The 16248-nt window shown below is 44.0% G+C and overlaps 1 protein-coding gene across 1 annotated transcript in view; it reads right to left on the minus strand.

Annotated features, from left to right (window-relative positions):
- WHAMM (WASP homolog associated with actin, golgi membranes and microtubules) overlaps positions 1 to 16248 on the minus strand; it is a 20072-nt gene continuing 3824 nt past the window's right edge. Inside the window, exons 3-10 of the mRNA XM_070400520.1 lie at positions 15740 to 15890; positions 14187 to 14356; positions 12527 to 12692; positions 9637 to 9824; positions 8081 to 8167; positions 7779 to 7874; positions 3707 to 4196; positions 1 to 834 (exon numbers count right to left, since the gene is read on the minus strand). Coding sequence (XP_070256621.1) covers positions 494 to 834; positions 3707 to 4196; positions 7779 to 7874; positions 8081 to 8167; positions 9637 to 9824; positions 12527 to 12692; positions 14187 to 14356; positions 15740 to 15890 — 1689 coding nt within the window. The 3' untranslated portion in view covers positions 1 to 493. The remainder of the gene's footprint in view (positions 835 to 3706; positions 4197 to 7778; positions 7875 to 8080; positions 8168 to 9636; positions 9825 to 12526; positions 12693 to 14186; positions 14357 to 15739; positions 15891 to 16248) is intronic.

A 16248-nucleotide genomic window follows, 5' to 3' on the forward strand; every position in this document is an offset into this window, starting at 1 on the left:
TACATTAGAAATAGTCCTTTATTGTGAGTTTATAGAGTGCTTGATACATAAAATACATTTCATTTAAAATAATTTCTACATATAAGCAATTTATTGATTATTGCTAAAATAATGTTCACATTCAACCTTTACATCTGAGGAAAGCACGCACACAGGATCGGTCAGTAGTGTATTAGTGCTGTCACCACATGCCGTCACCGTAAACGGTTTTCAAGTGAGGGAATGATCTAGAACATCCACGGTGAGAAATAAATGCTAGTCTCTACGCCAGCTATACTCACTGCGGGTTCTCAGATCCCAACTACGGTCTGGTGTGTGCGGCCACCGCCTCTCCACTCCTGGGTCCTAAAGCCACAACACGAAGCAACAGCTGCCGCCCGGCCCACGGCCCTGCAGGTCTCCGGGTGTCACGTGGCCACACTACCCCGTTCACGTGCTTGTCAGCAGCAGGCCTGGCCCCGTGGCTTCACGCAGCCCTCGGCCTGGACAAGAGCTAGTGGTCCCACTCCCCGGGGCTGTCCTCCTCCTCCCCCTCCTCCCCCTCGTCCTCTTCCTCCTCCTCCGAGTCGGCAGACACCCTCTGGATTCTCTGCAGCGCAGCTTTGATGCTCCGCTCCAGGTCGCTGGCTGGCTTCCTGCTGGGGCCGGGGCCGGGGCCGGGGCCCAGGCCGGGACCGGGGTGCACTTTCTTCAGTTTGACGCCCTGCCTTATGGCCGCCAGGATGTGCTCGTTGATGGAGGTGTAGGGAGGGGCAGGCGCGGGCACTTCCACCTTCTGGAGCGGGGTTCTGCCGCACCTCAGGGCGGCCAGCACCTCGTCCATGGACCCTGAAACTGAGCAAACAGAGCAAGTAACATCAGGAAGTCATTCTCTCCCCGAGGTGCCAGGGCATCTTAGTATTAGTTCAGCGGTTAACGCCACGATTTATACAGACGATCACCATTCCCTTAAACCAGTGATGGCGAACCTATGACACGCGTATCAGGGTGACACGAAAACTCATTTTTTTGGTTGATTTTTCTTTGTTAAATGGCATTTAAATATATAAAATAAATATCAAAAACATAAGTCTTTGTTTTACTACGGTTGCAAAGATCAAAAAATTTCTCTATGTGACACGGCACCAGAGTGAAGTTAGGGTTTTTCAAAATGCTGACACGCCGAGCTCAGAAGGTTCGCCATCACTGCCTTAAGCAGAAGTTTTCTCCCTGCGTGAATCCAGGATAGTTCGATCGCTGATGTTTTGTCGTGAGCACCACTAGCAACCGACAGGCACCATCGTGCACACCTTTGGTTAGGAGGCGGCTGTGACACTGGCGTGTGATCCTGAGGGGGTTTTCGGATGCCTGGGGGTAACTCATCTGATCCCGTGGGGGCAATTTAGATACTTCTGAACCTCCACCTCCTCCATTTCCCTTCCCACTTGGAGAGAAATCTACTTAAAAACGTAGCTGCTGTGTTTCTCTCGCTTCAGTTCTGGGCATTAGTCAGTGATGACTAACGAGTCAGTGTGACAATGAGCAGGGAGGTTTCCACACAAGAGGAGGCTTGAGGTAAAACTTTAATCAGCAGCTCAATGAGCCCCGCGGGGGCAGCCCTGGCACGGCTCCCCTGAAGCGTCTTCAATCCACCCACGTTACCGAGGTAACTTACACGCTCTATTCTCAAGGGTGTGAAATGCTGTCAAAATACAAGTTAGATCAGAGCTCCAGAGGCTTGGTGAGTAGAAGCCGTTTCTGACTCTGGCGCCGTGAGGCCCTGGGCGGGGGAGATCCCTGGCCGCCTGTGGCCACCCTTCAGGGCTCTTCCTGGGAGGCTTCAAGATGAAGAGTCGTTTCTAGCTCAGGACTGAGGCCAAGTGACAGCTGAAAATAATACTATTTCGCCCTGGCTGGGTTGCTCAGTGAGTAGCGCATCAGCCTGCGGACCAAAGGGTCCCGGGTTCGATTCTGATCAAGGGCATGTACCTCGGTTGCAGGCTCCTCCCCAGCCTGGGCCCTGGTTGGGGCTTATTCAGGAGGCAACCAATCAATGTGTTTCTCTCACATCGATGTTTCTCTCTGTCTTTCCCTCTCTCTCCCACTCTCTCTAAAAACCAATGGAAAAATATCCTCGGGTGAGGATTAAAAAAAAACGCTACTTGAACCTCTAACTTGTTACCATGGTCCTCTTCTAGGAGTGAGAGGACAGGTTCACAGCCAGGGCGTTCTTTTCTTATTCTTGTCTGCGGAATGAAGCAGTGTGGGGGGTGCACAGGGCTTCCCCTCACTGTGTGCCTGGGAGCCAGGCTGGAATGAGGCACCCACAGCCAGACTCCAGGCGAGGCACCGGCACACATGCTGTCCTCCCCATTTAAACAATGTTACTGTGCCCGGCTGGTGTGGCTCAGTGGTTGAGCGACGACCTATGAATCAGGACAGGAGGTCACGCTTCAACTCCCGGTCAGGGCACATGCCTGGGTAGGGGGTGTGCAGATGGCCTTAAAAAAATAAATATATAAGTAAATAAACGTTGTTGTTGCAAACCCCATGGCAGGGCCGTGGGGTCTCCACCTGATAGCGTGGACTTTTTCATCTGTACCTGGTTCTAGGTACAGTGACACCTTGAACTCAGAATAACAAAAATACTCAATTATCCAGAACCACAGTATGAAACTCTTATATTTCTACCATTCACATCACCTCACAGTACCTGTGCATGTTCTAGGTAGAGAGGCTCAAGCTTAGTCTTGAAAATAAGTGTACACAGCATTTTGCTAGGATTTCTCTCTCTCTCTCTCTCTCGCACTCTCTCTCTCTCTCTCTCTCTCTCTCTCACACACACACACACACACACACACACACACACACACACACACGGCATTCGGCTAGAGTCTGGGCCGATTTAAGCCAGGGTCCTCAGTAGCCGACGTCTAAACCTTAATTAGGATTAGAGTTAGCACTATAGCCCTCGCGTATTTGTCCCACTTCATCTTAGAAAGATTGCCCACAGGAAGGTTTCTCAGTCGCCTGGTCAGTCGCAGGAAGAGCCTTCCATATTCTGACTAATATTCCTCTACAAGAATTCCCAACCAATCTTCTGCTTAAGATGCCACAGTCAGCCCTGGCCGGTTTGGCTCAGTGGATAGAGCATCGGCCTGCAGACTGAAGGGTCCTGGGTTCGATTCCCAGTCAAGGGCACATGCCCGGGTTGTGGGCTCGATCCCCCGTGTGGGGCGTGTGGGAGGCAGCTGATCAATGGTTCTCTCTCATCATTGATGTTTCTATCTCTCTATCCTTCTCCCTTCCTCTCTAAAATCAATAAAATTATATATATATATGTATACATATATATTTAAAAAGATGCCACAGTCAATTCTGTAAAGGCTTCTGAGGGGCAACAGTGTGATTCAAAGCAAGTAGCAGAAATCAGACACACACTGAAGTTTTAAGAAACGGGAAATCGCCTCAGAGATCCCAAGTCGTGTTGTGACCATTAAATGTATAGAGGTGGTTTGTTCCTGATGAGGTAGCGTTTATCAAACTGATTTAGGCTATGCTAATTTCCCCCCAAAAAGATAACATTTAAGGCAGCAAGTACTGGACTATTTTAAGATTGCAGAGAATTCTGGAAAAGATTGTGATGTGAAGATGATGGCTGCTGAAGCGAGAATGCTCAACTGCTCAGCCACCCACTGGGCGCAGGCACAGAATGCAGGAGGATTACCTGGGCATTTAAAATGGCCTGAGGAGTCACGCAGCCTTTCAGCAGGCGAGTCACACACGAGAGGGAGCGGCTGGTCATCTTTTACTGAAGTCCTGAGGTGTAAATTCTGATGATTCGCAGATTGAGAAGAAAAGGACGAAGCAGGGAGCGGAGGTGCTGGTGGAGGCGGAGGTGGAGGTGGGGGAGGGGGAGGCGGCAGGGGCGGCGGCAGGGGCGGCAGTGACAGCTCCTCACTGGCTTTGGACTGTGTTTGGTCACCAGCTGGAACAGCCATCTGGACAGGGATATTTCCAGGACAGTCTTGGCACTTGGGGGTTTTCACGTGGCTAGCTTCGGAGGAAGGAGCACTTCTGGTTTTCCTGGAGGACGGACGGACGAGCGCCTTCCCCTGAGAGGTGGGCGAGGAGGCCCGCGGGGCCAGTCCACCTGGCAGGTCTGGAGCGTCGGGTTCCGGGCAAGGGGTCTTTGGTGCCGACCGGCCAGGGCATCTCTGAAAGTGAAAACGGTTGTGAGAAACTTGCCACAAATGCAAACCATCCAAATGCCGGGACTCTGTACACAATGAACACGAAGTTCCTGGGCACGGATTGTCCTAGTTCACAAAGCGGCTCCTTCCCGCTTTGCAACCACTAAGTCTATTAAAGAATAAGCATTTGCCCGGCCTGCAGGGCTCAGTGGTTGAGCATCGACCTATGAACCAGGGGGTCACGATTCAATTCCCATCAGGGCACATGACTGGGTTGTGGGCTTGATCCCCAGTGTGGGGCATGCAGGAGGCAGCAGATCAGTGATTCTCTCTCATCACTGATGTTTCTCTCTCCCTCTCCCTTCCTCTTTGAAAGCAATAAAAAAATATTTTTTAAAAAAGGAATAAGCATTTATAGCCTTTCATATAATGCTTTTTCTGTAATAAAATAGATATGGGAGGATACATATAGATAAAAATATTCATCAGAATATTTTTAGTTTGAAAAAATCAGAAACTAAATATGAACCATGGGAAATTAGCAGAAAAAATTATGGTGAATTAATTTAAAATATTAGGCAGTCACAAAAAATCATAAACAGTACAAATTATGTGAACCAACCTGGAAAAATATAGATGATGCGCTATTAAATTTATAACCATACAAAAAACACATCTATGAAAAATACCAGCAGAGTGGACCTCAAAATGACAGTCATAACAGGAATTATGGATGTTTCTTTTCTCTAATATTTATGCTTAGAGTAAATTTTGTAATTTAAAAATGTGAATTTTAAAAGTTCTGGACCCTCAGGAGTTCATTTGATAAAGAAAAACCTAACCTTACAAAGAACTAATCTGGAGGGTGTAGGTCCCTAATGAAGGCACTGATCAGCCAATAAAACATAGAATATTAATACTGTAGGACCATTACAATGAACTAGGATGTATGCAATAGGATACTATGATTATAAACTTAAACAAAAAACAGCTCAAGCTGGTGTGGCTCAGTGGATAGAGCGTCGGCCTGTGGACTGAAGGGTCCCGGGTTCGATTCTGGCCAAGGGCACATGCCCAGGTTGTGGGCTCGATCCCCAGTAGGGGTCGTGCAGGAGGCACCCAATCAATGATTCTCTCTCATCATTGATGTTTCCCTCTCTTCCTCCCCTTTCGTCTCTGAAATCAATAAAAATATATTTTACAAAAACATACACGCCAAATTTATAACACTGGAGTTTATGTGTAAACTTTACACACAAAATCGCATGAATTAGTTTATTATTCATGATAAACTCAGAGTATTTCTGTCTCTCCCATGTCGTTCTAAAGCGTTTCAAAACAAACAGCAACGCAGTGGCCAGAAGCCCCCCACCTCACAGATGTGGCCACCACCCTGCAGTTTTCTGTGAGACAGCAGGCGAGTAGAACAGAACCCCAGGAACTGGCCAGACTCCGGGGTCGTCCAGCCATCCCCCCGAGGTCAGGGCTCCCCAACCACCCGAGCGTTCCCTCCGTGCACCGGGGCAGCCTGGTCTCTGTCTGAGATTGCTGGGCAGCCTGCCTCCCTGAGGGCTCACCCAGAACAAATGAAATCCTTGTCTCCCAACAGCCCTTTGAAATATTTAAAAACAACTTGTCTGGGCTCCGCAAGTACCACATGTCACAGGACTTCACGGGTCGTCTTGTTCCCGCTTCATCCCAAATGTGCTCAGGCTTTGTCCCCTTCGATTGTGGCCCTTCTTGGTACACACGGAGTTCCGTCTACAAAGGGTGCTACTGTTCTCCCTAAGCCAGCGATGGCGAACCTTTGAGCTCGGCGTGTCAGCATTTTGAAAAACCCTAACCTAACTCTGGGGCCGTGTCACATATAGAAGTTTTTTGATCTTTGCAACCATAGTAAAACAAAGACTTATATTTTTGATATTTATTTTATATATTTAAATGCCACTTAACAAAGAAAAATCAACCAAAAAAATGAGTTCGCGTGTCACCTCTGACACGCGTGTCATAGGTTCGCCATCATAGGTTTTCCGCAGCTTCATCCCAAGCGATTCACAGTAAACGAAAAGCAACTCAGTTCTCAGGGCCCCTTGCCCTCCATTTGAGTCACAAACACACACACTCCTTCCCACCACACCCTGTACACGTTTCTTTTTGGACCAAAAAACCTGAAATCAAGCCAATTTGAGGTCAACTGTTTCGATTTTTTACCTCCTTGTTCCAGCTTGCTGAGTTAGGTACCTGATTCTCCCCCCTCCCATCTGTCCAACCTCCCACCTCCGCACCATCTCTACCTGGAAGCTGATCACTGATCTGTCCAATTCAGGGCTAAGGAGCTGGCTGGCCTCCCTCGAGCCCCTTCCCCCACACCAATTCCACTCCACTACCCACCCTGTGCTGACAGCTCACCACCAGTTACTCCCCAGCCATTTGCTCTCTTCTACTGGTACTCATATAGCTCCCCTCCGGTGCCTTCTTCCTGCTTCCATTCCCGCCCAGGCCCCGTCTAGAATCTCGGGAGGTGTGTCTGGGCATTCATACTTTTTAGAAGCTCCCAGGTGCTTCAGATGTGCTGCCCAGGTTGGGAGTCCCAGCTGTGGCTCAGGGGTTAGAGACACAGCTCTGTACAGCCTGGAGCTACGTCCTGGAACCACTCTGAGCCTCGGCTACTCATCTGCAAAGTGGGGGCGAGTCTCCTACAAGGTCGTTTCAACAATTAGGTGAGAACGAAGTGCCTAGCACCGCGCCTGGGATGGGAGGCACTCGGTAATGGTCAGCGTAGTGTCTGTCATGGTTTTTCACTCCAGTGGCCCCTACCTTTCTCGTTGGGACCACACAGCACACCTTTAGTGCTTTATTCCGGAGGCTTGTCTGGAGGGGGCTCGTTTTTCTTTGGGGACAATAAACTTCAGTCTTTATGATGATGGTGCATGCAGGGATGTGTGATGAGAACAGGTTTATATTTTAATGTTATTTTTAAATAAGTAACTATTTCCTTTTTAAAAAAACCTATTCACTCTTTAAAAATCCTCACCTGAGGATATGTTTATTGACTTGAGAGAAAAAGAGAGAGAAAAAAACATTGATGTGAGAGAGACGCATCGATTGGTTGTCTCCCCCATGCACCCCAACTGGGGCCAGGGATCAAGCCTGCAACCGAGGTACATGCCTTGAACGGAGTCGATCCTGTGATCCTTCAGTCCAAGGGCCGATGCTCTGACCACTGTGCAAACAGCTAGGGCCCTATTCACTTGTAATAGAGTATTTAACTACACTTACGTCACAAAGTTTCCTGATTGCATTTTAAAGAATTCTTTATTGCAAATAAATGAGGAAAAGCCAGCTAAAGTTGAGGGTAATTTAACTTTTTCAGTTTTCCCTGCTGATTAACAAATACCAGGAGGGGAGAGCATGTGGCAATGTCAAAACATCTCGATGGTCTAATATTGTAGGCTTTTATCTATACACTAAAAATAATGGCATTTGGGGAACATTCTGTGTTCCAAATGATCTATCTGTTCATGCTTCATACTTTTCTCCGAGGATGGGTGATGTTTAATTATTTCTCCAGAAAACGTAGGCAAGGTGATTATTTCTGGAACTTACCTCTTTAAACGCTCTCAATCGTTGCAGTGTCTTTTGGCGTTCTTGGCTTATCCATTCTTTTTTCTTTTGCTCCTGCTCTTTTATCTTGTCTCTTTTCTATATTTAAACAAGTAAGTATTTGTAAGTTCCTTAAAATAAAAGTCTTGAGAGAGCAAGGGGCCATAACCCAACATTATCACCTCCCCTCCAACCACCACTGTGTCTGCATGGGCTACAGTGGCCCTGGATTGAGGCAGCAGCCGCAGGTCCAGTGAAGCCAGTGTGCCACGTTATGCAAATCTAAATGATTTTTCTTTACTCACCACCTGAATACTATGGTGCTGATGAAAATATCTCATACTTTCTGCAGCCTGTTGCAATCGGAGCCGATGGTTTTCTTTGCACTGATCCTGGTGGGAGAATACAAATCACCTACATGGTTTTTACTATCGCCATGGGCTGTAGCATAAAAGGTAAAAGAAAAAAGCATTGCATTTGGGCTGCCATGTAAGGCATTCATTCATGAGTAGGAGTGTCTGGAGAGGCTCAATGATATGGCTGCCTCCTCCGCTCTGTGATAGGAGCTGATGGGCACTTGCAGGAATCAGTTGTGCCTGATCAGAAGGCCACAGATTTAGTGCTTTAAGAGATGAAATAGTGAACTCTCCAACCAAGGGGAAATGAGAGGATATGCAAGGGTCCCCCATTCTTAAATGGTGTGTGCCCTAAGAATCTATTTCAATGCTGCTCTTTTTTTTTTTTTTTTTAAATATATTTTATTGATTTTTCACAGAGAGGAAGGGAGAGGGATAGAGAGTTAGAAACATCGATGAGAGAGAAACATCGATCAGCTGCCTCCTGCACATCTCCCACTGGGGATGTGCCCGCAACCCAGGTACATGCTCTTGACCGGAATCGAACCTGGGACCCTTTAGTCCGCAGGCCGACGCTCTATCCACTGAGCCAAACCGGTCTCGGCTTCAATGCTGCTCTTTAAAGCATATTTCCCCATGTTTTAAAAATAGTAATTATACTTCCAAACATACCTACATAAGGATATGCAACTTACAAATACCTGAAAAATCATACTAAAAACTACATTTCAATGATGCTTAGCCATTCTTGGCATGTTACCTTTTTATACAATCACTAGAGGCCCGGTGCACAAGATTCGTGCATTCGGGGGTGTCCCTCAGCCCAGCCTGTGCCCTCTCGCAGTCCGGGAGCCCTCAGGGCAAGTCCGAGGGGAGCAGGCCTAAGCCAGCAGTCGGACAGCCTTAGCACTGCAGTGGAGGCGGGAGAGGCTCCCGCCACTGCTACTGTGCTCACCAGCCATGAGCCTGGCTTCTGGCTGAGTGGTTCTCCCCCTGTGGGAGTGCACTGACCATCAGGGGGCAGCTCCTGCATTGAGCGTCTGCCCCCTGGTGGTCAGTGCACATCATAGTGACTGGTCATTTTGAAGTTCAATTTGCATAGTACCCTTTTATTATATAGGATGGAGTTTATTAAAATTAAGAAAAAATCACCAAATATAAGGATTGAAATGAGCTAAATATTATCTCTGATTTTATAATCAACAATTTACACTAAATTTTAGAATTCACTGTAGCTGATTAGACGTTTTTACTTATTGTGATTTAAAAAAATACCCGCGTATGTAATAGGCACTCAACAAATAGCCGTTGAATAAATTAAAAATCTAGAGAGTATGATAAATGCTTAAATCCCCAAAGAAACAAAAAATCATTTTAAGAAAAACCCGCAAATACATTGGAATTGCAGCTACTGATATCCATATCAAGACACACACAAATCAGGTAAAAGCCTTATTTCCCATGCCTTTATCTTTCATGACAGAAGCAAGCCGCCCGGCGCCCACCTTTCTGTTCCTGAGATGGGCTCTCCTGGCGCAGATCCGGCCCCGCTGACGCTCCAGCTGCCGGCACTGCCGGCTGAGCTCTTTCATCTCCAAATTCTCATGGTCCTGCAGCCCCTTCACGGGATCAATGACTTTAAGTTCCTCTGGACTTTCACATGGGTCATAATAGACAACTTCATCCTGTTTATCTAAAAGTACATATTTAATGATTTGTTAAAAACATGTTTTATTATAAAAATTATGCATAAAATCTCTTAAATGTAAGAGATCACATGTAATCCCACCACCCAGGGAGAAACACACACACACATGCACGCACACACACACACACACACACACACACACACATCACTTATATAGCTACACATATCAATAAACAGTTCTAAAAGAACATTTTCCATGTGATGGAAATATAATTTTAATGGCAACACAGTATTCTTTAATTTAAATGATCTCTGTTGTTAGAATGTTCCATTGTTGGCAATTTCACTGTGATGAACATCTCTGAATACATAGATCTTTTGTCCATTTTTATTACTTGCTTAGCAGATGAATATTTAAGATTCTTGATAACTATCGTCAAATTGCCCTCCAGAAAGGCAGCTTACATTCTACCAGCAGTATATTATTGAGGAGCCTTAATGATATACAATCTTGATTACATGGTGATTTTTAAATACATGCATGCTATTAACAAAATCAAGCCCTACAGAAGTACATAAAATAAAAAATATAATTTTCTTCTTCCTTTCCCAAACCTTCGGAATCCCAACCTCCCAGAGGAAAACACCAACAATTTGGCATGCATCCTTCCAGATCAACTTTTTTTAAAATAAAATTTTTCCTAAATGTGTAAAATGCTTAGAACCTGAAACTATTATAAAGTTTTTTAAATACCTAGGATTAAATTAAATGTTCAGGATCTGTATGCAAAAAATAAAATAAAATAGAAAACTTAGAGAAACTTTAGGGAGAAAAAGACTTAAGTAAATGGAGAGACATACCATGTTCTTGGATGGGAAGATTCAAAATTGCAAAGATGACAATTCTCCCCAAATTAATCTCTAATTTTAAGCATAATCCCAATAAAAATTCCGAGTGTTTTGCCTTTTTGTTTTGAACTTGTGAAAATGAGTCTAAAGTTCATCTGGAAGAATAAAGGAGAACAGTCAGAAAACGTGTGGAACAGCAGAGTAACAGGGGAGGATGTGCTTTACCAGGCACTGAAATGGACCTCCGAGATACAACAGGAAGTCTGGTGCCAGCACCAGAGCACTCACAAATCAATGAAGGGAATTAATTTATAAATAGGTCGAAATAAATGTAACGATTCTAGATGAGACAGGCAGCAGTCAAAGCAGTAGGGGAAAATGTGTTCCAAATCAGTGATTGGGACTGCTAACAACTTGCGGGGAAACGTTAGATTCCTACCCCACATCAAAATGAATTTCGTCTGGATTAAAGAGCTAACTGTCCCTTTAAAATTCATAAAAATACTATAAGGAAAAGTAAGTAAAATGTTGAGACAATATCAGGATGAGGAGGACTTTGCCAGGCATACTACCAAAAGCAGAAACCATAGATTTCTTTGCCAGGTGTGACTCCAAAAGCAGAAAGATAAATAGATGGGACTTCATAAAAGTTAAATATTTCTGCAAGGCAAGAAAAAGCAAACAACAGGGAGTATTTGCAACAGATGACAAATAATAAGAGTAATAGCCTTAATATGTAAAGGAAACACAAAGAAAAACTGGCAAAGACTATGAATAGACACTTCATAAAAAATATATATAAATGACCAGTCAACATACAAAATTGCATTGAATGTCATTTGTAACTGGAATAAATGAAAATTAGAATGCCCGGCTGGCATGGCTCAGTGGTTGAGCATCGACCTATGAACCAGGAGGTCACAGTTCCCATCCCTGGTCAGGGCACATGCCCGGGTTGTGGGCTTGATCCCCAGTAGGGGGTGTGCAGGAAGCAGCTGATCAATGATTCTCTCATCACTCACTGATGTTTCTATCTCTCTCTCCCTCTCCCTTCCTCTCTAAAATCAATCAATAAATATATACATATATTTTTAAAAATTAGAACATGCCATTTTTTTCCTATCAATTAGGCAAGAATTTAAACGAATGATGAAAGAGTGGGGAAACAGGTATTTTCATAATCTGCTGATGGGCGTATCATTTTGTACAACCCATCTAGAGGACCATAATGTAGTATGAAATTTAGAAATTAGAAAATAACAGAGGTGAGGAAAAATATGTATCAAATGATTATTGTTGTGTTGTTTTAACACATATTTGTCAAATGTAAATTTTGCATTGTCCCTGACCCAATGATTTCATCTTTAGAAATTTATTCCAAGGAAATAAGCTGTCCTATACACAAACGCAAACACAAACACATGTTTAAAGGACGGTTCTTCACTACACTGCTGTTCACAACAGTGAAACACTGAACATCACAGTTGGTATATCCACATAATGGAATACTATGCAGCCATTAAAACTTTTGAACATTTTTAATACTTACTGAAATGGAATGATGATTATTATAAGTTAAAGGAAAAAGAGAATACTGAACAGGATATATAGTTTTAGTTTAGTAACTGATATTTATATACATCAGGCTACCAAGCTAGTCAACTAAGTATCTCCAGCTGATGGAACTGGGGTAATAATAGTTTTCCTTTCTTTGTTTTGCTGTATGTTTAACAATGAATATATTATTTACTATTTGAATAATAAAAATGCTGAAGGGAAACTAGGAAATTTCAGCAGATATTTTATACAGTTTACAAGAAGTAACTGATAACATGGTCTGTATTTCCTTGAATGTGTAATTTAAACATTTTAATATATATTTTAGATATAAGTTTTACCTTTTATAAGTCTTTTAATAGAGTCCAACTGTGTAATAAGTAGTATTTCTTCATTTTTTAATATCTCAAATTGAATCTCATATAGTTCTAATTGAACTTCATAATATTTTATTTCTAGTTCATCTACAACACTTATATTTTTTTCTTGTTCTGGAAGGTCTTCCATCTTGTTTTCATGAAAAAAAAAAAAGAGCAAGATAAAATATTTAGTACAGTGAAAGCAAACTTCAGAAGTATTTGAGCTGTTTTCTATCCCTGGCTCAGTACCAAATATAAAAAAGCAAATTGAGAAGAAACACTCCTCCATTTCACTTAATGGAACAAAAAAGCCCCATTAAACATTTTTACCAATCCTTCATCTCATCCTTGAAACATATGAAAACATTCAGGTTTTGAGAAAAATAAATGGCAGTGAGGTCTTTAGTGTTTTCTGCTTTAACATTGTAACATCGCGGGAAGAAACTTAAGTGACTATGATCCTGGAATGAAGCACCGCTGACTATTCTAAAGTCGTGCTGAAAATAATGTTATGTGAATTTTAAAGTATAATTCCTACTTCAGTACTGAGCTCAGTGTTATTATCAAGTGAATCTTATAACATAACATTTCAAAGCCATCTTGAGCAAAGGGAAACTTCACGGCCAAGCTTCCCTAGTCCTGAAATTCTCATCAACCAAAAGATGGTGTTGGAATACAAAAGGAAGCTCTCTCACGCTGGCTGGAAGGGAAGGGGTATCTAAAACCAAAGTCGCACCCTAGCTGGTTCAGCTCAGTGGACAGAGCGTTGGCCTGCGGACTGAACAGTTTTCAGTTCAATTCTGGTTAAGGGCACATGCCCGGGTGGTGGGCTCGATCTCCAGTATGGGACGTGCAGGAGGCAACTGATCAATGATTCTCTCTCATCATTGGTGTTTCTATCTCTCTATCCCTCTTCCTTCCTCTCTGAAATCAATCCTCCTTATAAAAAACCCTAATATGCAAATTGACCGAACCATGGAACGAGTGGTTGCTATGACACACAATGACCACCAAGGGGCAGATGCTCAATGCAGGAGCTGCCCCTGGTGGTCAGTGCGCTCCCACAGGGGGAGCACCGCTCAGCCAGAAGCTGATGAGCTTCTGTGCTCATGGCTGGAGAGCACAGCTGTGGCAGGAGTCTCTCTGGCCTCCGCAGCAGCACTAAGGAGCAGTGAGCATGCGGACGGTAAGGAGCGAGGGGTCCAGGACTGCGAGAGGGCACAGGTCGGGATAAGGAACACTTCCCCCTCCCCCGCCCCCAATGCATAAATGTCATGCACTGGGCCTCTAGTAAAAATATATATATATATTTTTTGTTTGTTTTGGTTTTTTTGTTTGTTTGTTTTTTTTATTTTTTTTTTTTAATATATTTTATTGATTTTTACAGAGAGGAAGGAAGAGAGATAGAGAGTTAGAAACATCAATGAGAGAGACATCGATCAGCTGCCTCCTGCACATCTCCCACTGGGGATGTGCCCGCAACCCAGGTACATGCCCTTGACCGGAATCGAACCTGGGACCTTTCAGTCCGCAGGCCGACGCTCTATCCACTGAGCCAAACCGGTTTCGGCAGTAAAAATATATTTTAAAAAATAATAAATAAAAGTCTGTTTCTAAAACAAAGTCACCTTATGTGTCTTACCTTTCCCTGAATCTCAGCTCTTTTGTGATCTAAACACAGCTCTTTGGCTCTCATGAGCTGCAGTGTCTCCCGAGCTAACATGAGCCTGAGTCTTTCTAGCCTGGGAGTTGCTGTGGCCCAGGCAGCCTGGCCAAACCTCTTCTCATCCTGTTCCATTTGTTTCTGCATCCCTGTTGGATTATAACGAATAAAATAAAACTTAATTACAGCTCACTACAAAGTGAACATTTTATCCTGAGCTAATTCTTTATTCCCTCCCGCCTGCCCCCCCCCGCCCATATTACCTGCAAAACATCCTTTTTAAAAGAAAGTTTATTTTAATGACTTTTTTAATCACACAGATAATACATGGTCCTTGGTATAAAATTTCAGATATCTCATTGTTTTTTAGAACGAGGCAAATCATCATGAATCTCACCTACTTGTAATTGCTTCTTACATTTTGGTGCATATACCTCTAGACTAGTCAGACAAGGTTATAGAGATAGTTTGACCAAGAAAACCCCACATGATCATTAGACTTCTTCACAAGGTAGGGCGAGAGTAGCTTTACAGTTGTTCATATAGAAAAGAATAGCCTGGCTGGTGTAGCTCAGTGGTTGAGCGTCGACCTATGAACCAGGAGGTCATGGTTCAATTCCTGGCTAGGGCACATACCCGGTTGCTGCTCGATCCCCAGTAGGGGGCATGCAGGAGGCAGCCGATCAATGATTCTCTCTCATCATTGATGTTTCTATCTCTCTCTCCCTCTCCCTTAAATCAATAAAAAAAAAAAAAAAAGCAAAAAATAATATAATAAATAATAAAACAAGGATAAACTTGTTTCACGTATTCACAACTATAAACCTACCTTTGCCCCACCCTGTATATCTTGTTTACTTCACTTACTGTATCTTGGAACTCTTGCCATTCATAAAACAGAGAATCACGCTTAGTAGCCCTGTGATATTCTATTGTATGAATATACTATGACTTAACAAACTAGTTGACAATGTTTTTTCCTCTTTGGAGCTACCATCAACAATGACTTAAAAGACAAACATCCCTGACCCAGCCCATAGGGCTGGCAGGGTCTCATCCTGCGGTCTCGCCCGCACACTGTTCCAGCCCCACGGCGTTCTCCAAGGCCCCACACTTGCCCGGCTCCCTCACACAGAGGGCCTTTGTCAGTGCTATTACTTCTGCCTGGAACACTCTCCCCTCACCCTGCTGTGATCTCAAGTCCCATTTACCCTTCAGATACCAGGGCCGCTGCCACGTCTCTAAGGCCCCTGCTGCCCCCTCTGATGGAGTCTAAGTTTTCGCTCAGCTCAGAGCCCCTATTTATCTTCCTCATGGGCTCGTTGCCACTGCCATTTCCCCGTGCGTCTGGATGAACATGCAGCTGGGGTTGATCCCCCTCAGCACGCTGGTCAGTATCTGTTTATGCGCAGCCATAACAACTGAACCCCCGGGACCCGGTGCCTGGCACTAAAGAGACACTCGGATGTTCTGTTTTGTTTTTAATAAAATGAACATTGCATATATGTTAGTGTAGCATCTTAAATGATTACCTGCTAAGGCGTTTACTGTTTCTTTAAAATAATTCACTGTGATATCCTGAATAGAGACGATCGCTTCGTCAGCCTGCCGGGCCCACTCCTGGGCTTCCTTCTGCAGAGCCACTATCCTTCTAGGACCCAGATCATCCTCATCCAAGGATTTCTATAGAAAGAACAGAAAATTGCACAAGTAAGAAAGAATAGCAATGTGCGGACATTGGGAAAGTGAAAGGACACTGGTCGCGTGGATTATTTCAACTACATTTACTGCTCCTACTCAGTCAATAAAGTGTCATGAATTCAGCAACTCCTTATTGAGAATGAACAAGGCTCTAAGGTGGCTGGAAGTCAAAGGGACTCTCTTGGGCATAAAGGGAAAAAGAACCCCTACTTTTACTTTGCATTACCAGAGTGGCTTTTTCTAGAGAGGAATGCAGTCAAATTATGTTTCTCTGTTAATAATAATACACAGTTTAAATGAGATCTGTGTTAAGCACTCAACATGGGCCTGGTACACAGCA

This window comes from Myotis yumanensis, unplaced genomic scaffold (assembly GCF_028538775.1).
Source record: "Myotis yumanensis isolate MYYU_CA2020_CCGP unplaced genomic scaffold, mMyoYum1.0.hap1 SCAF_20, whole genome shotgun sequence".
In the NCBI taxonomy this organism is placed as follows: Eukaryota; Metazoa; Chordata; class Mammalia; order Chiroptera; family Vespertilionidae; genus Myotis; species Myotis yumanensis.